This window comes from Trachurus japonicus, chromosome 24, assembly GCF_045865225.1.
Source record: "Trachurus japonicus isolate A0001 chromosome 24, Traja_1.0".
Taxonomy (NCBI): domain Eukaryota; kingdom Metazoa; phylum Chordata; class Actinopteri; order Carangiformes; family Carangidae; genus Trachurus; species Trachurus japonicus.
Genome location: NC_140930.1, coordinates 15,354,100 through 15,377,726, shown reverse-complemented (window position 1 = coordinate 15,377,726; position 23,627 = coordinate 15,354,100). Strand labels below are relative to the sequence as shown.

At 43.3% G+C, this 23,627-nt stretch overlaps 1 protein-coding gene across 6 annotated transcripts in view; it reads right to left on the bottom strand.

The window, feature by feature from the left end:
• The window catches only part of utrn (utrophin), a 172,271-nt gene that overhangs the window by 27,004 nt on the left and 121,640 nt on the right, over window positions 1-23,627 (bottom strand). For all 6 annotated transcript variants that reach the window (XM_085771343.1, XM_085771341.1, XM_085771344.1 and 3 more), the window contains 8 exons: window positions 22,905-22,965; window positions 15,835-15,896; window positions 14,190-14,264; window positions 11,120-11,321; window positions 8,712-8,797; window positions 7,102-7,259; window positions 3,625-3,791; window positions 1,238-1,349 (listed from right to left, as the gene is read on the bottom strand). In XM_085771343.1, the coding sequence (XP_085627469.1) occupies window positions 1,238-1,349; window positions 3,625-3,791; window positions 7,102-7,259; window positions 8,712-8,797; window positions 11,120-11,321; window positions 14,190-14,264; window positions 15,835-15,896; window positions 22,905-22,965 (923 nt within the window). The remainder of the gene's footprint in view (window positions 1-1,237; window positions 1,350-3,624; window positions 3,792-7,101; window positions 7,260-8,711; window positions 8,798-11,119; window positions 11,322-14,189; window positions 14,265-15,834; window positions 15,897-22,904; window positions 22,966-23,627) is intronic.

The following is a 23,627-nucleotide window of genomic DNA, read 5'->3' as shown; positions in this document are numbered from 1 at the left end:
TACATGATTTTGAAAAAACAAACTTTCATACTATGTGTTATTGTATAAACATTGTGAAAAAAACTGATTAAATCTAATTTAGATTTTAGCCACACTACAAGCTGTGGAAAGAATCAAGAAGGAAACAACTCCACTCTTTAGTCACTCTTCAGTCCTGATAAAGTTGATCATCACTAAACTCCTGAGTAATTATTGTACCCTTTGGCTGAAAATGAAATTTTAACCAACATTTTCAGTTTCAGCTGCAATAAAGCTGAATATAAGATAATGTTTTGAGTTTTTTTTATTTAAGTTATAGCAGGCAGCTGCCGGGCATCTTAACTCTGGAAAGAGCGATCACTTCTTCCTTCAGCTGCTCCTCCAAAGTCAATATCTATCCCATTTGCAAAATTGAAAAAGCAAATTAAAAGACAGAAATGAGAAACGTCCCCACTCCAGTCACTCAAAGTTTGATGTTAAGCAATACTGAAGGGAGTTGGCCTGCTAGTGTGCGATCCAAAATGAGAAAGAGAGCGATGTTCAATTTTGCCGAGCTCTCTCTTCTCTAATATTCTTCTCTCGGCTTGGTAGTAAAGTGAAATATAGCTTTATGGCGGAAATTATAAAAAGACCTCAGAGAGCCATGACCGTTTGAACATTTATTCACAAAAATTCAAATGAAGCCAGAGGTCTGTCAAGAGGGTTGATTATGGGCCAAGTGGGAGAAATCAAGCGGATGGGACATAGAAGCAAGGGACAAGAGTAATGTCAACTTGTATTAACCACAGTGAGGAGATCAAAATCTGCTCATAAAGTTACATTGAAGGGCAAAAGCAAGTTCACAATGCAAAATCAGGACGAGGCTAAGGTCCACACTGTGTTTATGTCCTTGAACTTCATACGCACATCATTGACTTACAAAATATTTGGTCATTAAGACAACAGCGTGTTCTCATAATTGAGGGCTGTAATAGTTAAGAAGTCCCTGAGACATGAGTGTGAATATTCAGGGGCTGGAAGAGTGAGTCAGTGGTTTATGTGACATTAGGAGAGGGGCAGTATTAATGAAAGATGGGACAGGAGCTAACCACAGTCTGTAAGTGTGAATGCGTACGCCTTCATTAAATGGATGAGCGGAGTGTGTGCGCATGTGGAAAAGAGATACGAGATGAGCTGCTGAACAACGTCTGTGTCTGTGTGTGTGTGTGTGTGTGTGTATGTGTGTATGTGTGTGTCTGTGTGTGTGTTACTCCCTCACCGGTGTGCAGTACTCCACCATGGGGTAGTTGAGCTTGTGGCCCTTGGCTGTGCGCCCAGAAAAGAAGCAGCTCTGACACACATCGTAGTTGAAGTGCTTCAGACTGCGATACCTGAAAAAGAGAGAGAGAGAGAGAGAGAGAGGGAGAGGGAGGTGAAAACTGAGATGAGTTGAGTTGGGAAGTGTGTGGCGTGTGCGTAGATGTCACTTTTATGTCCTCAGGGTCGGTCGGTGTCCGTTGGTGTGTGTTTGTGTGAGAGAGAGTGAATGTATGTAGCACTACAACATCATGACTCATCTCCAGGCTACTCTGTGTGTGCAGCTATGGATTTCCACACAGTCACACACAATCCTCCTACACCAACAAACACACACACACACACACACACCCTAAATATGCTGACAGTGTGACAGACAGTTGGATTTCCACCAAAACACAACAACTTGACAACAACTGTCGGGATGTTGTCCTCAGCAGCAGCTGCAGCAGCCAGGAGGCCATTTAACAGCTAAATTGAGACAGGAGCCATTCAGACATAATAGCTTAAGTCTTTTATCTCTCTCTCCTCTCCGGCTCTCCCAAGGTTAGCTGACTGATGAGTTACGAGAGAGAGTCATATATCAAAAGGATGCAACAGCGCGCAAGACACCACCAAGTCAAATGTGCCATTACATGCTGACATGTAGCATATTACTATGAGGAGAGGGTGTTAATTCACCTTCACAGCAAAAGGTGCAGAGACGGTCCTTAATTAATGAGTTTACCCACCGACAACTTCGTTAATAATGGAACCTGTGTGTCAGGTCTTCTGGGGTGAGAACGTCTCGCATATTAAAAAATTGTTTTTATGTAACACCTGTCATGAAACACTCCATCACATAGTGTAAACACTTGGTGTGAACATGAAATGTTGATATGGTACGCACAAATTACACCTATTGCTTTGGCCTTTGGGTGAACAAACACAGAAGAAAAAAAAAATCAATATAAGATGAATTTAAAACATTGCAGGGATGAAATGAAGTGGCATAAATTCATGAAATACACACAGAGGGCCTCAACACTTCCCTAAAATGCTGTAAACAGTAAGCCATTCAGGTCTGTGCAGCAAAAGTAAATAACATGACCAGAGAGAGTTTAAAATGAGAGGAAGAGAAACAAAGCTGGATCAGAAATAAAGGTCAGAGTCCAATTTTACATTATTCATCCCGCACATTATCATAAAAACACAATAGGGGTCTTTTGTATCAATGGCATTTTGCAGCAAAGGCCATAAAGCTTTAATTGTTGCCGGCAGGTTCAACATTGCAAGTAAATATGATGGAAGACATGCGCAGGAAATGGTGCATGTTGAATGTGGTTTGGTGGCTTGTTAACAATGCCACTAATTAGAGGAGCTTGAGGTTGACATTTGTCACATGTAAACACATCTGTTGACATCATCCTTTAAATGCAGTTTGAATCTTTTGTACGATCCCATGTACAGGGAGAAGAGCTACTACTCCTCATAAGGGGGGAAAAAATATCTGCCAGTGTAACACGATTGGTATCATGTCTCGAGACCACACAAAATGCTTGCTATGCATTTTCCTTCCTCTATCCCTCTCGCCCTCCGCCGTTCCCTCCCTCCGTCGCTGGCTCTCGCTCATCGATCAATGCCAGAACCTGGGAGACGCGTGCTTCATCAAATGTCTGACTGTATTTCTCTTTCTGCTGGCAAAGCAACAGATCTGAAGCGGACAATTCTGCCACCCTACTTCACTTACCACGGCGTTAAAACCCATCCACAGCCGCAGAAAAAGCCTCCGCCTGCACGGCCAGTGGGTGAAAAACTGAATTTTATGAAAAATTGACTGGAGCTGTTGAGCAGCGGCACAGACTTCTCTTCACCTGTTGTTACTGTGTAGGTGTAATTGATCAAGAACCAATTGAAACAAGGGGAGCATTGAGAGTGTTTGTGTAGTGTTTGTGTGTGTGTGTGTGTCTGGGTTATTGTGAGTCCTTCAGAGTATCAGAGGGTGGTCTGTTATAGAATATTTGCCGAGTGATCGCCTCCCTCTGAACTTTGTAAATGTGGCGGTGTCGTGTATGTTTGTGTGTACGAGGGGCTGTGTTGTTTGTGAGTGTACGTGTGTATGTTTCATTGTAAACCTCCGGATGGTATTTAGTCAGTGGTGTATCAGCCGCTGACATTTAGATAAATGCCTGCCCTCCAGAGCAGATCTGCCCTTTATGCTCAACCAGGAGAGAGCACAACTCAGAGCAGTGCTACACTTGCTGTATGTGTGTGTGTGTCTTCTGGGCTGCATACTTGTCACCTCCATCTTTTATGAGTGTTCCACTAATGTCGAATTAAATGCTAACGTGAGCAGATGAGTGCGTTTACCTGAAGCCAACAATAGGACACTCCTTGCAGATGTTACACTTGGCCTGGTGTTTCGCCGTCTCGGCCGCGGCCACTCGGTGCAGCACAGGAAGCCAGACCATGGACTGAGGCTCCAGACGCATCCAATCCACAAACTGCCTGGGCTCCAGCTCCACCTTGTTGGTCACCTGGACGGGGCGTGAAAAGGCGTGGAACAAACGTTAGGTTAGCCTTTTTCAATCAAAAAGTTTAGAAACCAATGTGAAGTTTACAGTTTCTATAAAAGTTGAACAAAGAGAGCTGATGAACTGTAAAGGCAGGAGCATGAAACCGAAACATGCACAACAGCATTCCCTGTGATGAAGAGGAGACTCTAACTCTTTGCTTGTTACCAGAGGCCTAATAAAGATGCAGGCAAATTGAAGATGACCATCCACATTAAACTGACGAGTCCCTTAGGCACATTAAGGTGTTGAATTGTGGACATGACTAAATAACTTTTACGAGTCTCTTACTCATGTTTATTGGTTGAAATATCTTACAATAAACATTGATTTGAACACCCTCACTGCCCCCAGCCGTGAATGGCCCGAGCTGTACTGCACCGTTAGCCACATTGCTCAAGAAAAAAACAAAAACAAACCAAAAAAATAACTCTTACCTGCTGCTATGCACTTTTAGGGGTATAATTATTCATGTCACTTGTACTCGCACAGAGCTACCAATTGTTCTAAACGCTCTTATCGTGAAACAATTTCTAACCTTCTAGTATCCACTTTCCAACCCTTTTTAAAAACGACCTATCGACCGACACAAACATTCCCTGATACGGCGGCATCAACGGAATACACCGAGGCAGAATCTTTGTTCGGCTGCAGATTATCATGAGACCATTCGAAAAGCCAACTCGGGGTTGAGCGGCTTTGACACGGCTGTTGTTACCGCTAAACAAATCAAAGACGACCTTTCCATCATCCCTGACAGACAAAAAGGGCAACAAATGCACCAAAGGGCTGAATACATTTGAAATAAAACGAGTGAATAATCAAAAGGAATCCAGAACATATGGTGTGTGTGTGTGTGTGTGTGTGTGTGTGTGTGTGTGTGTGTGTGTGTGTGTGTGTGTGTGTGGGAGCACGTTCCCTTGATCCTCTCCCAAAGCTTAAGGTGTATAAGACTGTACAGTGTCTCAATTTTATTAGCATATCCCTCTGAATGTTACTATTCACGCAGCAAAACAAACTAAAAGGAAGCACATTCTGTCATGAGATGTGGGATCAGGGATCGGCTTACTAAATTAATATTCACAACTGGCTTTCAAAAACAACATTCAACAAGAAGCTTTGGTGAATTCAGAGCGCCAGATATTCCAAAAAAATGTTACAAACCAACGTGGTGACATCAAACAGCTAATGAGATTTCTACTCATCTTGTCTCATGAAAAGTTTATAATTTCTTAAAAAAAGTTTATAATTTCTTAAAAGTGTTAATAAAGTGTGGTTGTCAGTCAGTTGGGTTTAGGAGGATAAAAAAGGGGACTTTAAGTTTTGTGGTGGAGAAGTGACAACACCGCAGAGGAAACTTTCATCCGGCAGACATCCCAAAAAGTGCTCAACTCTTCCATCTGACCTTCCCCTGCACAATCAGAACACTTCTCCATCAGTCTCATCGTCACCTTCCCTCCTTCCACTTCCACCATCTAACGGCAGAATTATGGCACTTCCAGGTTAATTAATGCCGGGGAGAGACGGCTGAGAGGATGACTATATAGACGGATGGATGGATAGATGAAGGAGAGTCACAAAGGAACGGCAAAGGAGCCATATTTATGGCGGTGCAACCCGTTCATCACGAGCCCATTAAACCAAATGGACTGGGTGACTGCACTGTCACTGGCAGGGCAGACTGACACACAGGTGGGACAGGGCTTGTGTGTGTTTGTGTGTAAATTAGTGAGTCTGTGTGAGTGTGTGTGTGTGCACCTGGTTTCTATCTGCCAACTTGGTTTGACGATTGAATGATTAATGAGCAACTGGACTACAGCTGGCACAGCAATTCATGATCACGTCTGTGAGCAATTTGCGCGCGCGACTGTGTGTGTACTCCTGCGCGCTCGCCTCTCCAGTGTGCGCGTGTGTGTATTAATAAGTCATCAAAGGAGTGAATTATAGGCAAAGCAGCAAGGTGTTCACCCCCATTGCCTTTTGCATTATTTTGAACTGGGGAAAAAAAAGAGAGAGAGAAGCAAAGTTTGAAACTGCCTCACGTTGCTATTTTGGGAGGTGCGGCACAGGAAATCAGTGAAATTTATAGCTTCCCAATTTTAATGTTTGGCTCCCATTTATGACTGCTGAAGCACGAGCCAGGGGAGAAAGAAGGAGAAAAATGAAACAGTGGTCCCGGGGGAAGAAGACATCATTAAACGCCGGTATCGTCCAGAGATAAACCCGGGGAAAAGTGGCGAGCTGGACGCAGTAAAACACTAGAGGACAGCCAGCAGAAGCCTAGAGGCCATTCCAGGCTTCATGGTTGGTCAGCAGAGCTTAAATATTAAAGCTTTTTTGTTTTACAGCATTGACAGAAGCAGGTGGTAGATGGCTGGGAAATGTGGAAGGGGACCGAGGTGTTTAATGACGATTAGATTTGGGGAAGATGCATCACAAAACATCATCTATTACAGAAGTGATTACTGTTATCAGGAAAGTTGCCAGAGTGACTATTCTGAACATCTGGCAGTTACCTGTTTAGTTACAGCAGACACTGAGACTTTATATTATAGGCTACATTAGGTACTAGGGATGTGTATTAGCAGAAGGATCGATTTCTCCTCGGGGATAAACCTAATCCATATATACTGTATACTGTGAGTGCACACAGCAAACATTGTACATAACCTAGGAAGAACCCTGCTCCTAAAAACAACAACAAACAGCATCTTTTTTAAGAAGCTAAGGCTCAGAGAAAAGAAGTTTAACAAGGGCAGTGGGAATCCTGCTTACCAACAGACTGCACAACAGAAAATCAAGATATGCTACAATTTGTTTTTCCAAGCGACGACTTTAAATGAGAAACAGAAATGTGAACTGTACAGTAGGTCAAGTTTTGGGTTTGTCCAAAAGTCTTGATTTGCTCTGTTTGGACCAGATTTGTGAGCTTTTAATTAGCTCCTACTGCACCAAGATGCAATTTTTTTTCTGTAAGTAATACATTTTTTTCAGTTGAGAACAAATTTTGGTCATTAAATCTGACACTGCCTTAGGGTGAAAATATGTTAAGACTGACATGAATTTATTATGACGGATTTTCATGTGAATTGTTAATCATGCATCCAGGTTTTTTTTTTTTGTCAGTAATCCGTCCAGTATTAATGATATTATGCGATTACTCAAGAGTGTGAAAAAAAAAACCCCTGATCCCAAGCTTCTTTGCTTATTCAATCTGGATGTGTCTGATGCACACTGGATGCTGGTGTGTGTTTGTGTTTGTGTGTGAACATACGTGCTGGAAGCAGCTGCGGACGCTGGGTTCGATGTTGGAGCCTCCGAAGGCGGCCACCTCCCCCAGCTGCCTCGGGATCTGGATGGCTTCGTGAAGCAGCAGACCCAGCTGCCTCTGGTCACAGGTGTCGCCTGCCGACGCTACCTGGCTGAAGAGGTCTGGGGGTGGGAGACAAAGGGAAGGAGAAAAAGAGAAAGAGGGAGTGAGAAAAAGAGACACAAGCATGTGGGTGATGTTTAAAATAAAAAGATAACAGCATAAATAGATAGAAATAGAAGAAAGAATAACAGAATAATAGCAGCGAGTGGGAGAGAAAGTGATAGCGTGAGTATATGTGGGTGTGAGGTAGAAGTGAGGACATGAGGGAGAAGATACATTTTTAATCTTTCTGCCTTATTCCTTGCATGCCAGGCTCTTTCTCCTCTAATCTCTTCCTCCCTGCGTCCAGCTCTCCTCCATGTTCGCAGAAAAGACTGACAGAGCTGCTCTGGACGTGGACACCTGCCCGGTGGCACGCAGCCTTCGTCCAGCGGGGCCCGTCTCCGGCGTTATCTCTTTCAGATTAAGTTACGAAACATCTTCAGAGCTCATGCACAAACTGTGCAACGAGAGCAGAGAGGGTAATGTGGAGAAAGAAGAGAGGGAGGGGGGGGGCATGACAGGTCTTTCTGCTCTGCTTACAGCTGACTTTGATCTCAGCGTGAGGCCGGGCCCTGATGCCATGCCCTGTTATGTATGTGTGTATGTGAGCGGACACATGTGTGTGTGTGTGGGTGTGTGTGTGAGTGGAGAATATGCAAACACCAGTCGCGACATGTGTTCACAACCTCCTTTTTCCCACAAACTTCTTATGTCATCTTACTGATCAACCCCCACATCTTCAACATGCTACTTTCCTGAAACAAGATTACATTTGACATATGCAGCTGTCAAAAAAGCATCAAATGGCACCATGCCTGGTTAGGTGTGTGTGTGTGTGTGTGTGCGCGTGTGTTGCTGTGCAGCTATATACATGCGACTGACAGACAATGACACTCTAAAAGAGTAGAGGAGGAAGGATGCAATCAACCGTGCTTGATACCCTTCTCAGGCTAATAGAAACTGCCAGTGGAACGAATAGGCTCAGGGATGGAGACCATGCCATGGCAAGAGACAGAGGAGGGGAGAGAGGGGGGGGGGGGGAGTAGGGAAGCAAGAGTAAGTAAGATAGGACAGAAGACAAAGTGGCACAGTTAGACAGATGAACAATGGTGTGAGCGGTGACAGCAGAGGCAGATAGACAAGAGAGAGATAAAGGAGCAGAAAACACCGAGCGAGAAACCAAAATGAGCCTCCTCCCAGTGCAGCAAGCCTATATTCACGCTCCCTAATCCTCAAAATAAATCAGAATGGAAAATGAAATAAAGAACAGGGGGAACGCGTAGGAGGTCTCTCATCCAATTAGACGACCCGTTCTCCACCTTTCTCTCCTGCTTTCTGCTGGGTCTGATTAATGCTGGTGGGATTACGGTCGTGCCGGAGCGGTATGGGATGGACTCGCCACACATCGGCCTGTTGCAGTGTTATGTGTGTGCGTCGGCAGATATCTTACTTTTCTCATTGGCACTTACATTTGTATTTCTCCTCCAGGTGTCCCTTGGCGAGAGAGAGCAGGCCGATCTTCATGGACAGGATGCGGATCTTCCCACTACGACCACTGCAGAGCCCACACACACACACACACATACATACACACACACAGTGGCAATGAGTCATTACATTTACTGTGGGTTTGTGTGCTTATGCAGTGCCAAGAAAAAGTATGTCAACACTGTGTTATTAACTTATTTCTTGATCCCCTGTCCTTTGATAGAATGCATCACTGCACTTTCATCTGTCATCATTGGTTGAGATTTTATTATGCTCATTATGTGCTAAATCCTGAATGTTTTTGTCTGTGTGAAATAAGCCCTCTCACTAGCTGTAAACTGAATCTACCTCCTGGTACAAATAGAGTTACCTTACACTTTGGAACAACCCGGTTGTTATCGTTATTGTTCATGAAATGTGATCTGATCATCAAGTCCGGACAAACACGATGTGCTAACGCCGAAAACACACAAATGCTATAATCATAGACTTCGACTAGCCTGAGTCTCTGTTGAAAAGACATTAAGCTTTCACAGCGTGGTGGAAAAAGTAAGTGAACCCTTGGACTCAATAACCGGTGGAATCTCCTTTGGCAGCGATAAACTCAAACATGCTCCTCTCTAGTTGCAGCAAATTAGATGTGCACAATGTTCAGGAGGAATTTCAGAGCAGTCTCCCAACAAAACCGCCTCAGATCAGCCATATTTCAAGGATGATGTCTGGTGTGAAAATCTCTCTTCAGGTCATTTTCACTGCATCTCTACTGGATTAAGTTCTGGGCTCTGACCGGCCCACTCCAGCAGGTGGATTTTGTTTCTTTGAAGTCACTCCGTAGTAGGTTTACTTTGATGTTTAGGGTGATTGTCCTGCTGCAGCTTTGACTGAGCCTCAGCAGGTGGACACACACCCTGACATTATCCTGCAAGAGACCTTATAAACTTGGCCCAGGCTCTGGGGCAGCAGAGCACCTCCTCCCCCCAGCTTCACCTTTGGGTTGATGTTTTCAATGCAGCGCCCTTTTTTTGCACCATATACAGAGCTGCAAGTTCTCAACCTTATCTTCATCAGTCCTCAAAACATTTTCCCAGTAGTGTTGTAAAGTGTCAAGCTGCTCCTTTGGTAAACTATTGGGGGGGATGCTCCATGATACAGAATGATGAACAGAAATGTTAACCAGCTCCAATGACTCCTTCAAAACTTTAGCTGTTACACTTTTACCTCACAGATCACTGTGTTGTGCTTTTGGAGTCATCTTAGCGGGGAGCCCATTTCTCCTCAGAGCAGGAGACACAGAACTAAATCGTCTCCATTTCTAGACAGTTTTGTCAGACTGAGGACTGAATATCTGAACTCTCTCAGACGACTTTCTAACCCTTTCAGCTTCATGCGAATCAACTATCTTTGATGCTTTTTTTTTTTTTTTTGAGACGTCTGGTTCACACCAGCAGATGCTTCTTGTGAACAGAAAACTAAAAATGTTTGTGGTGTTTTTTTCAGTTTGTTTGTTTTTGTTTTTATAAATCAAAGCAACGCTGACCTGAACCTCCAGTCTGGTTTCACTGGCTGAACTCCAGGTTTGTGAACTAGTTTCAAGCTACACAGCGAGTTATTGTGTGTTTTAGGATCTGACCATATTTGAATTTAATTCCAAAGGGTTCACTTTTCTTCCCGCTATGTATACAGTATGTCTATATGCATTTAGTTCAGTGTAGATCTGAATTAAATGCACCTGCAGTGACAGAAAATCATTACGTGGTTGGAAAGAGAAGAACATTGAAATGTGTGTGTGTTCCTATTGCTTTATTTTTGCTGCTGAGACTGTAATTGCCTTTTCTGTGTCTCCTCAAACAATGTTCAGAGCAGTAAGCACGGTGGGTTTTACAGCATGTGAACACACATGTGATTAAACAGAGAGAACTGTATGTTTGTGCTTTTCGGGCCAGCGCAGAGCATATTTGCACATGTGCCTCTGTATTTCTATTCCCAAACAAACATGGTGTGTAACAGCAATTTGTATGCCAAGCAGAGCTCTCGCTGATGTGTATGGCATGAGGACAACATCCGAAAATAAGGAATATACGAGTATGAGTGTGTAAATATGTAAAGCATAATCATTATGCATAGACAGGACCAACAAAGATGGATTGGAAAATTCAAGAGCATAGAGAAGCCTCAGTTCTGCTGCTTTCATCCAATCTGATTTGATTTAATTTTATACACTATATTTTGTAGAACATGTTTCACTATATAAACAAGAAAGCACATTAGAATATATTCTCATGAGGCCAGGCTGCAGGTATCAACATGCAAAAAAAAAAAAAAACCTATGACAAATTGGTGCTGGATGGATGATCCAACGTCCTGAATGCAAAGCAGATGTCGTACGTACGTGTCGTAAACGTTGAGCAGCCAGTTGAGACACATGTCGACACACAGCGGCACGTTGACCAGGTCTTTGTGCTCCTGCTCCAGCCCGTCGTAGATGGACGTCAGGCAGTTGATGACGTCGGGAACGGACAGCAGCTGATTGTTGTTGGTCAGTTTGTGCTGCTCGAAGGTGTTCTGGGCCACGCTGAGGTCCAGCAGGTCCACTGCAGGTAGAGAAGAAGGGGAGGGGGGAGGAGAGGAGTTAGACGAAAAAGGGAAAAAATAGGGGACAGCAGGAGAGAAACAGGGAGGAGACAGCAGGGACAATTATTGGGAGGAAGAAGTGGAAGCGAAGAGGGGAGGAGAGCAGACAAAGGTTAACAAGAACAGACAGCAGAAACAAAGTTAAAGAAGAACAAGAAATCCCATAAGGGGAGAATAGAAGAGGGGGACAGACAGAGAAAGAAAGAACAAGTTAGAACCATTAGTAACCCTTCCTTCTTGTTCACTGAGCTTTCAGTAGCAGACTATTCATAGAGGCACTTTAGAAACTGCAGACTTGACTGATATTTTGTCCGAAATAGTTCAAAACAACCAAGTGGGGACGTCTGAGGAGAGCATAGACAGAGAGCTGACTGATCACTCTGGTAAAATATTAATGTGAGAGAGAAATCTGAACAGAGAAGGACAAATGAGAAAATGTATGAGAGGCAGACTGAGATCAGTCCCAGTTTCTTCTAATTTAATTTGTTGGCCACATCTTCAATGACAGAAGAAAAAGAGAAAGTTATATTTATATCAATATCTCAATTATACTTCCATCGCCTCCTGTACTTGAGCCTTTCCTTATGTATCTTAAGATAAAGAGGAAAACAGAGAGAGAGGATTTCACAGAACAGGCTGATGGTCCTGTTTGGCACAACACTAATAAACAGAGTCGCCAGCTGCATAAACACACACACACGCAGACACACACACACACAAACACATAACACAGCGTGACAAAGCAGAGGAATAGAAACAGATAAAATATGAGACGCTCTCAGCAGCTGTTGCGCCACAGATAGAGCCATTCACACGTACAAACACACACACACACACACACACACACTCACACACACACACGGTCAGTGGTGTGAAAAGCTGTGGTGTTTATAGTGTTTGAAGACTGAAAACTCCCCAGTCTCTTATTGACTCCTAAAATATTATTTTCCCCAAATAAGCAAAAAAAAGGCTGTCTCATATCATGATACTGATGCTCCTTGAAGTCTTGAAGAACAAGTTTGGGATGAAATAACTTAACTAAAAGTGAATGTGCTGCATATTCAAAACATGGCTTGGATCAATAGATCATATGCTTTTGGGAGACAGTGTTTTAATGTGAATCTTCAGACCTTACTACTGATTTGACTCCTAATTAGTGCTTTATTAAAGGTCCAATAGAAACCAGTTGATCCCGAATGAGTTCAAAACATGTCGACAGCTGAAGGTGGCAGACGGTTTATTCACTTATTTGATTTAGTCATTAAGTGTGTTTTCTACATCTGGTTATTCTATCGTCGTAGTCGAGTATTATCCAGCAAATATTAAAACACAGGAGGCTGAATCATTACGTATAATCCAGGTTTTTATGATGTATGAACTCTCGGTTCCGTCTCCACATCCTCCCCTGACAATATTTAAGCCTGCGCTCACCTCCTCTCCTCACTTAATCTCCTCATTTGCCCCATCACTTACCCCCTCCATGGCCCCTTATTGCCTTATGCTACCCCCCCCTGCGCCCCAGACAGAACTAATTACTGTGGTGTATCCATGTGGAGGAAGCACACAGTGGGGGCAGTGGTGCTGTCAGAAAGCAAAAACTTTACTTCTTCTCACTACAAATGCAGATATGACGCTGTGGGGCAGTGGCACATTAGCGGGGTGCCATGCAAGCTCATTTGTGCCTCTCCAACCCCCTGGCACAGACTTAACCCAATTAGCCGTTTTATAGTATCCCTGTCATGTTTGTTAGTGTGTGTGTATGTGTGTGTGTGAGTGTGTGTGTGGGTGCATGATTCACCATGTATACACACAGTCGCACACATTCACGCAGCACACTCAGGTCTCCAAGCAGAGATTCCATATGAATCCAGGCTAATAACTAATAACTACTGATCCTTCTGCTGTGACTGTGATCACACACACACACACAAACACACACTCACAAACACACACACAGTCAGTTTTGGGACTGTTCTAATCTAATGGATGAAATTGAATTGCAGTGCCCCTAGTCGAAATCACTCAGGCTAATGCATTCCCGTCACAAACACACGCATGCGATCAGAGAGGCAATATGAGATCGCAAACTAAAACGCCTACATCACTCAAACTCATTAACAACCAACAAACACAATAACACACTTTGATACCCACGATTATACAGGTACACACACAGACGTCTCGAGCTGCACTCACACACCTACATCAGACGAGGCACACAGAACAAAACTTCCTACAAACAGCGGGATGTAAATGAGCAGTGTGCGTTGCTATTATAGTGTCACCAGCTGGATAATAGTTAACATTTGTCACCATTATTAACACTGTGCCGGTGCCGGCCCACAAGGGTGGAGTCTGCACATACCTGCAGTCAGCGTAGAAGTGTGTGTGTGTGTGCAGACAAGGGTTGATGGCCGCCTGAGACTGTCAGTAATAGCTGCCTTTATCAAAAGCATTCATTATAAACAAGAAAACAGCAGCTCTGGTGTTTTGTCAAAAATGTTAAAAAAGGAGAAAAAAAAAAGTACAGGCTAAAAAAATCCCACCTGCGCACGCCAAATGAGGCTTTGCTCAACAGGCGTAATACAAGCACCAGCTGCACATACACATGCACACACACACACCGACTCAGTGTGTGTGTGCTGCAGTTTTAAAGCCAAAATAGCCGTGTTGTTCTGGCACAGCATCTGGCAAAGCTTCAAATCATTACTGCATCCCCTCGCTGCACCCAGACTTCAAAAGAAATGGACCAGGACTGTAGGTATTAAGGTGTGTCTGTCTGTGTGTGTGTTTGTGTGCGTGCGTGTGTGCGTGTGCGTCTTACTTACAACACAGTGCTTTCTGTAGTCTGCGGATCTTCATGGCTGTTCGGTATGCTGAGAATCTCACATTGTTCAAGTCCGCTACAGGCAGGGATGGAGACAGCGAGATGAAAGGTAGACAGACAAAAAAGAAAACGGAGGCAGAAAATCAGAAAACAAAGTGCAACAAAAATTCGCCTAGTGGGCAACACGAGCAGGACTTGTGTCAACAATGAAAAACCGGGCTTCCTGTTAGTTATTGTGTATGGAGATGACCGAGGGGGAAGGGCGGCGGAGGTGGTGTTGGTGCGGGTGGGCAATGTGGACTGTGTAATTAGGTTAGTGAGTTCTGTCTCAGTGGGGGCTGGTGCTATTTGTTGAGCTGCTGGCCTACAGCAAACGCTCCCAAAGTTTCACAGCTTATTACTTATCCAGTTGCTCATTAAAGAACAGATATACTGGCCGCCCCACAGGGACACGGACACGCATATGGATATTAGTCTGGTGTTGGGAGAGTGGGAAAAAGATCAGGGTGCAATTTTCATCGAGTAAAATGTAAAACACAAACTAACGAGACAAGTGAGGAATAGATGTGCGGGATGGAGCTGATCCCTCACCAGAGCTCAGCCTTCATAACACCAGAAGCTCATTTCACCAAATTACAACATCCAAGTTGCAATTTTGCAACATGAAATAATTTCCTCTCAAGTTAATTTTGTGTGTGACAATCATTCGCCGCTGCTGCCATTTGTGATCTTGAGTGTAAGTGGTGCTCCCAGATTGCTTTTCTGAAATGTGCCCCCAGTCCTTTAAAAGACCAGTTAACCGCCATGAAACAGGCTTTAGTCATCTGGCCATGCAGATAGTTTTGAGTTTAGTTGCCCACGTTCTGAAAATGTGTGATGCTCAGGGCATTGACAGATTACCTAAAACTAGAATTACCACCTCGCGGTTGTTTGCCTCTGCCGACCGGCCAAGTTGAAGGAAATGTGGTCACGGTCATATGAATTTGTGAGGTATGGCCAAAAGCGTTACGATGTGCCTGAGGTAATAAAATTCCCTCTCTGATACGTTGCATTTACAAGAACCTAAGATCTCAGTGACCTTGAACTTTGACCTTTGATCCACCACAAGAGGCGATACTGAGATGTCGCATTCACAAGGCCACAGCAACCTTGACCTTTGACCTATGAGCACCACAGTCTAATCTGTTCTAATCTTTGAGTGTTTGCACCAAGTTTGAAAAGTTTCTGTCACACTGGCGCTGGATCGATAAGAACAGGATGGACTGACAACTTGAAAACAACATGTCGGTGCAGAGACACAAAAGAAATTCAGCAGCATCTCTTTTTCACAATCAGCAGGACCATTACTCTGGACAATGTATTTGTAGTGAAAAGTTTGTTCTGAAACTTTTTACATCAGAAATGCCATAAAAACAGTCGACAGCAGAGATTGACATTGACAATGTCATTTGTGGAGCAACCCGAGCGATTGAGGAACACAATGTCTGGATCCTGTTGATTCTTTGAGCTGACATTGTTTTTAAAACCTGGAGCACCACAAAGGAAATGGACCAAAATACAACATTTATGCGAACCAACCTTTTTTACTTCTGAAAATATAACCTATGACATTTAAGACAACAATAGAGACTGTGATTGTTTCCTACCGAGTGACTGGTAGAGCTCTGTCATCTTTGGATGGTCCCAGCAGGTTGTCTGTGTCTGGTGACTGAAAAACCACAAAAAGAGAGAGAGAACCATTAGATATAAAAAAAATATATAAAAAAGAAACACATATTCTGACACACAAACAGGAGCACACAAGACTGACGGAGCACTGACTTCAACACACACACAGACATACTTTCAAGGATTATCACAGAAGAAAGAAAAACACAGTGATTGAAAAAGATTCACCTTCAAAATAACACTGGTAAACACAAATGTGTCAGAATGAACGCGCAAGCTTACATCACTATTATCGTCACCACTATTTGACGTGTACGAACACTGTGGATTGCTTTATTACCAACTCTTTTCATAGCGCACACAAACTGGGGGCAGAGTCCTCCACAAATCATAAATGACTACTGTAAGTCCCCTGAATTAAACCGCGAGAAAAGACACACACACACACAAATCGCCACATGCTGTGAATCCCTATCATCACCCTGGCATCTGTCTTTTCCACACAAAAAAACCATGGGAGATAAATGTAAGGGGACCAAGTCTCAACTCCCCACTTACATTTCTAGTTCAAAGAGAAGCCTCGCACTCACATACACACACATACAAAACAATAACAAACTAAATGTAAAGAAAAACCAACACTACGAATATAAATAAAATACAAACTGTGCTAAAGTCAATCACACATAGTTTCTTCCGCACATCGCACAGCAAAGGATCTGGCTCTTCTCAGGCTGCAGCTGCCAATCAGTACATCTATTTGAGCTCTGCTGGCCGTGTTGTGGCTCCTCTGTGTGTATATTTCAAGAAGGCGCCTGGCTGTCAGAAGCTGCACTCAGATCTGTGTGGAATATTTGAGAAGATTTCTGGAAGGTGTTTTTTTTTTTTTTGAAGGCAGTGGGTCCCCTGTGGTCTCTGTGACGGCTCGCTCTCTGCTGACAGGCGGCAGGAAGTGGAGTGGAGTGCTGACAGTAAACTGAGGTGGCAAAGAGGACGACGGAAGCCCCTGCTCGTCCGCACGCGTTCGTTCATCTGTATTCAACGACTTTCGCACCCCTGCACATGCCTGGACGTCCCTGTTCTTGGGGGGACAGGCTTGTGTTTTTATGTAAATGGACAACAAAGGGCTTGGCTGCATGGAAAGCAGGTCAGACAGTCGGGGGATTTGCTGATATTTGCTTCACACAAACACATAACGACAGGAATACCGGATACTCAGGAGGAAACCATTGGCTGACAGCTATCACCCCGAAAACGTTTTTTTGTCATTCACGCGTAGACGGGCACATCACGGACAAGACCGAGCCAGTACAATGATGCGATGTGCAATCACAACATAAATCTGTATCGAATCCATGTGCACACACATCAGCAAGGCAGGCTGCATTTACTTCAAAAAGACCGGGCAGCTTGTGCTTATATCCACCAGCTCATGAATGCCATAATGAGGACAACTGAATTGTCAGGTCCAACTGTCCTCAACGCTGTCCCCCTCATTGAATTCCCTTTGTAATGCCTGAGCTATTTTTTATTGTCCTGCAAGAGGAAAAAACTGATGACACATTTACTACAAAGCTGCTACAGTTTAGATAACACTGTGGGAAATATCCATAGGGGACAGGCATCAGAATATATTAAAGACCAGGGGATGCAAACTGAGATTTTTTGGCAGATATGTGAGAGTTTCTTGGAGATCCATCTCAGCACAGTGGTGGTTATGAGGCTGCTTTTGTATCTATAATCAGGTTTGTGCTCAAGAGCCGTAAGCTTGAACTCATGGCTCCAAATGTCTGAGACCGGTGACGACTGACGACTTTCGTAACGGCTAATGAATCGAATCGAAAGGTCAAACACAGCAGGTTTCCTTTTCACTGAACCAAACAGGTGAGGTGTGAAAGCAACCAACCAAACCTCCACAGTCAGTCAAGGACACATGTGGTGCTGAAATGAAAACAGGAAAACGATGACCTTTTTAGATGAGATGATTTGCTGCTTTTCTCTGGTTTGTATCAATGTGAAGTGAATATTTTTTAGGTTTTGGGTCAGAAAATCTGAAGAACTGCTCTTCTCAGAACTTAAACATGAGTATGTTAGACTCTTCTTCACATTTTATAGATGAAAATATAATTGAAAAAGGAACCAAGATCGACTGCTGGGCTAAATTCAGCCCACTTGTCTCTGTATTGGAGAGAACCGACAATACTTTCCTTGGTCATGTGTCTTCCGATCCTCTTTGAATTCCAAACAAACAAAAACAGAAACAGGCCAATTAACATATCTCTTTTCAGGTTGTCCTGATTTTTCCGGAGGTGGCTCACTGTGAGCGAGACTGTCTGGGGATGCAGCCACTTGGGTCTTATGTAATGCATGTGACATTTCCCTTCATAAACATCATTTAATGACATTCACAGTAAGAATCAGCGAATGAAATGGGGTCACAGAGGGGGATACTGCAGCAGGCAGAGAGGGATGAAATTTATGTAGCCACTGGGGAACCATGAGTGGGAAAAATAACCTTTTGCGAGACATTTTTTTATGAGATTTCTGTCTGAACGGGCAACAGGAGCAGGCAGTTGAATCCAGTCTGACCCTCTTACACTAACAGATCACCACGATAACAATTAAGCTTATCAAAAATAATTGGTATTTCCTATGACGTTTGCTGTGTGGAAGTGCCATTCCCAGCTGCTACAGTCCAGTGGAAGGTTAAAGTGGTTTTGCTAATTATTCACTTTGTCTGTGTTGCATCATAATATCCCATAACCACATTTTCCCATTACTAAGTAGCAACTATGCCTGCGTTGCTGTTGCTCATACAAAAAGGACAAAATAATAAATGTTACCTTTGCTCAGCAAAAGAGCAAAAATGTAAATGACAAAATCCCTCTGGGATACATTCACCCCGTCCTGCCCCGTGGGGCCAAAAGGGCGAATCTATCCCATCAAACAGTTGGCTGCAAACCAGCCAACGCATCTGCACAACACTTCTCTTTGCTGCCGGGAGTTTGTCACTGTCAAACATTCAGGGGCCGCCATGAATAATCATGAGCGTGCAGATGAATGATTACTAGCGTATCTGGGTATCCAAAGAGACAGAATTAGTTAAATATCTGAATAAGCAAAGGGGAGATTTAAGGGACTTTTCCTGGTGACAGCAACCTGCCAGGCATCTCACAAAGTGTCTCTGACAGGTGATAAGTGCCGGCGTTCACCACCTGACTTGTGTCTTTTTCTGGCTCTCACCTCTCCTCCTCTGTCTCTCTCTTTCTTTCTTTTTTTTTTGCTCTTTCAAAAATGAACCCCCTCGCTTCCATCAGTATCAGTCTCCTGCTTTTGAAATACAGTTCAAACTTAAAACTTCTTAATCCTGAGGAAGGGATGCACATTGTCCAGCCATGTATATATGAAGGCTGTCAGCCCTGCTAGGAACAACCAACCGCACACAAGACTTCCCTGCAGACAAACGTTTTCTGACAAAAACACAAAGAGACAGTTCGAACCAGAAAAGCAGTGGAATGTGAGGGTGACGATCTCCAAACTTTACAGGGATTCAGTCGTGCTTTATTTCCTCCCAGAAAGCCCTTAAGACTCGCTAAAGTGCCCGAATGGGTGAAATGGGACAGCATGTGGGGTTTACCAGCATGAGGCTGCTGGCATAAAACTTGTGTGAAGCCATTTGATTTCCCTCCCCAATATGTCGCTTGAACTCCTCTCTACAGGGGGTGGACAAGGCGCAGTTTTAATCACGGGCCCTTTGTCAGCCCAGAGAAAAGAGTCGGCATATGAGAAGAGATGGAGAAGCAGAAGAGGAAAGGTTGGAGGAAATGAATGTGCCACAGTCTGATGCGGGTGTCCCAAGTATGTCACTGCACTGAATGCGACCTATGATTATTCCTGGAGATGGATTTAGAGTTCAGTTTTCAAGCTGAAAATTAAGTGGGTCTGCATGGATGTGTATTTGTGTGTGGAGGGAGATTTGGAAAAGGGCAATGTGCCGCATGAAAACCATCATTTTGAAATGAAGGAAACGCCATGCACTGTGGCTCAAGTGAAAGCAGAGATTCTTTGCCATCCATTTCTGAGAGGCGACATGGGGTTGGGTGGCAAAGCCGCCATGGAGAGGGAAAACCTACTAGTCCAACCATCCTAGAGGCATCGACACAACATGTGGCGTGTGCATTTGGTTTGCAAGTTTCAGCTTGGCTCCATTCATACAGTATGCATCTTTGGGTGTGTGTGTGTGTGTGTGTGTGTCTGTGTCTCTTTTGCCAGTGTGTGAGTGTAAATCTCTGTTTGTGTGTCTAAATGCAGTTGTGTGTATTGTTGGTGTGCAAATGCCCTTGTGCACAGCTGCTTTGTTTGTGCGAGTGGGAGGATGCAGGTTCGTTGCATGGGCATATCTGTGATCACAGGCTGTTGTTGACTTTAAAGTTATAAGCCTGTCCTCTGAGTCGTTGCCTCTCTCCGGCTTTCATCTCTGATCCCCCTGTAGTGCCAAGCCGCAGGCCCAAACATAACGCAGGTGTCCCTCCCCCTCTCTCTTTGTCTGAATCCTATTTTTCTTCATTTCCCTCCGTCTGGAAACACTTTACCTTGAATCAACTGTTTTTAATTGGTTGTTTTGAGATAAATTGTTTAACTAGTTTTTCAGTAGTATTTCAACGCACCACCATGAAAGCAAGAGTCTTCAAAAACAGTGAACTATTTTCCCCATGTAAACAACATTTCAGGTCCCCAACCACATTAAACATAAATGTAAATTCTCTGGAAAATGGTTGGCGCACACTTTTTGGAGGCAAATTAAACCTTTGTAGCTGTAGCTTTTATTGCGGGTTGCTCAGTGGTTAGTGGCACGACAAAATTTAAAGAAATGACCAAACTTCTTGACTCGAGCTACAGAGAACTGCATGTTTTCACCAACCAGCTATTTTGCAGGGTAATCACATTCTCCCCCTACAACATTACAGCATGGAGTAATAGGCTTGAAGTTTTCACAGAACATTTTGAGGTCACACTGAAGTTCACGCTTAACTATTTGGGTATAAAATGTCATCACTTCATTCATATTAAATTCACAAATTGTGTCATAATCAGTGTATGAATTAATCAAAACACATGTTTTTTGAGGTGGAAATGACCTTTGACCTTAGACCACTAATGTCTAATCAGTTCATGTTAGATTCCAAGTCAAGTTCAAGAAATCCCCACAAGGGAATATGCGTGATCACTGTGACAGATTTGTGCTAAATTTAAAGGGATGCCCTTACAGAGATATTGTATGAGATCACCGTGACCTTTACCTTTAATTACCAAATTATAATAATGTCATCCTTGAGTCAAAGTGAGTGTTTGTGCGAAATTTGAAGAAATTCCCTCAAGGCGTTTCTGAGATATTGTATTCATAAGAATGGGGCGAAACAGAGGGACAGATGGACCGCCACCCCGAAAATGTAATGCCTCTGGCCCTGGCTGCTGCTGGCATGGTGGAGGCATAATGACCATTTGACAACTCAACTGAGACAGTGACATTTAAACTCAGGGCAAAGAGCGATTAAAAGGGGACTGCCCTAAAAATTACACCCATTTTAGGAGCATAAATCACACAGTCAGGCTATTACAGCGTCCCAACAGGAAGGAGAGAGAGAGACACACGGAGACAGCAGGACTGACAAATGATACCTGAAACTGCTATCCAAAGATTTTTCCAACTACCAGCCAAAAAAGTGAGGGTTGAATTCAGGTTTGGTTCGTCAGCAGTTCACTGACACACTGTTACATTATTTCTGGATAATGAGGTCCTTCAAACTTTCAAAACTGTCACATCCTGAAGAGCAGAGGAGCTGCGCAGATCTTCTCTTTGGCTTGTTTAAATAAAACCTGCAGTGTGGCCTGATTTGGGACAAATTAGGATGGGAAGCAACACGTCAAGCTGAAGTTTTATCGTGACTATTAGAACAATGGGTGGATCTGTCCTGGGACTTGGTCAGGTGTTATCTATTCAAAAAGGAGCTACTTATGTTGGACTGAATGATAAATATGCAGGTGAAACAGTTTGAATTTTAATATGCGGAGAGCAGCAAAATCGGCAGAAAGAATTTCCTGCGTGGGAGCGAAATGAATTATGTATGCGTAAGGAATATACATAGAACAACAGCCACCATTTGACCAATTGTTTGAGGTCACTACAGGTCGGTGCTCTGATGTGAAAAGGTTAAAAGGCACTTAAGAGCATTAGACTGGCCAAAAAATGTTTCAGATAATGGGCTCTTTCAGGGTCGAGTAGGAACATTTTTGAAATGCAAAATCAAAAACATAAATTCAGTTCCACCACAGCGCTTCCCACATCTAAATCTACTGTGTATAGACGAGAAAATCTACCCTCCTTCCAAAGATTAATAAAATATCATATCTCTGTCTTTACAGTATTTTGACTTGGATTGATTTCTTTCACCTGCAAAAACTACATGTCACGGCCAGTCAATAACTCATAAGAGATATTCAAGAGGATTTTTCTTATACATTTTTACACAATCCACAGGAATATGCAGGGAGACAGTAGCTTGAATCACCGGCCTAGGACAGTCATTACTGACCTGAGGGTAACACCCCCAAAAGAGGTCATATGATGAATATACGAGGTCAAAAGATAATCACTTGGAGAAGAGATGCAAAAAGAAGTCCCAACTCAGCCGTGGAAAATTCAGTTCGCTTTTTCTACAACCTCTGCTCCCTTTAAGTAGTGCATGATTTGACCTTTGCAGACCTCTAAAATACAGTCAGATGAATAAGTGCCACATTAAAGAGTCACTGAAAAACAGATTAGAGACCATTAACATAGGAGATGGAGATAAATACAGGAAAAAAAACCCACAAAGGTGGTGTTGTTAAAAACAACAACATTTTTACAAACACTATCCGGAGTGTTCTACCTTGAATGCCTCAAGTGTATGGTAATCACTGACACACACACTAACACACATGCACACACAAATGTGAACAATTTCCAGGGGCACAAAGAGGCCTATTGAAGCAATTTCTAGCCACTTACTTGATGTAATATGGAACCTTATTCTGAGATACTGCACGTTGCCAGGGGAGCTGAACAGAGGCTGCAAATGGACAGAGAGAGAGAGAGAGAGAGACGAGAGAAGAGTCAAAATCAAAACACAATCTAAATAAACAATTTTACCGTGCAGTATAGTAATCCATTTAGTCTTTGGAGCTTGATGTGGAATAATTATCCAATCCAACACGTCCACATCATAACACAGTCTGGCTATATAAGGAAGACACTCACTATCTGTTGAAATTGTGGGGACAAAAAAACAAAAAACAAAACTTAAATAGGTATTGTTCTTTTAGAAGAAAGCAGGAGTAGGGAGACAGATGGGAATGAAACACAATTGAGAGGAGGTGCCATATGACCAGCTTTGTGTTCATCTTTCTGCATATAAAAGAAGACAACAAACACTATCAGACCAGGGAAATCTTTAAAATGACAAGCCGATACAGTGTTAAAAACAGCCAAATATGAGACGAGAAAAGCTCTCAAGAGCAATACGGAGCACAAATGTTGTTTGATTTATCGCCCTCCCACTTTCCCTCCTCCTTGACACAGCTCTATGCGCAGATAGAGAGATGAAAAGACAGTAAGAGAAAGAGATTAAGCGAGATTGGAAGATATACGAGATGGATAGGGCGAGATAAGACCGCAGTACTTTATTGATCCCTGAGGGAATATTAAACTACTAGTGTAATGAGAGCGAATATG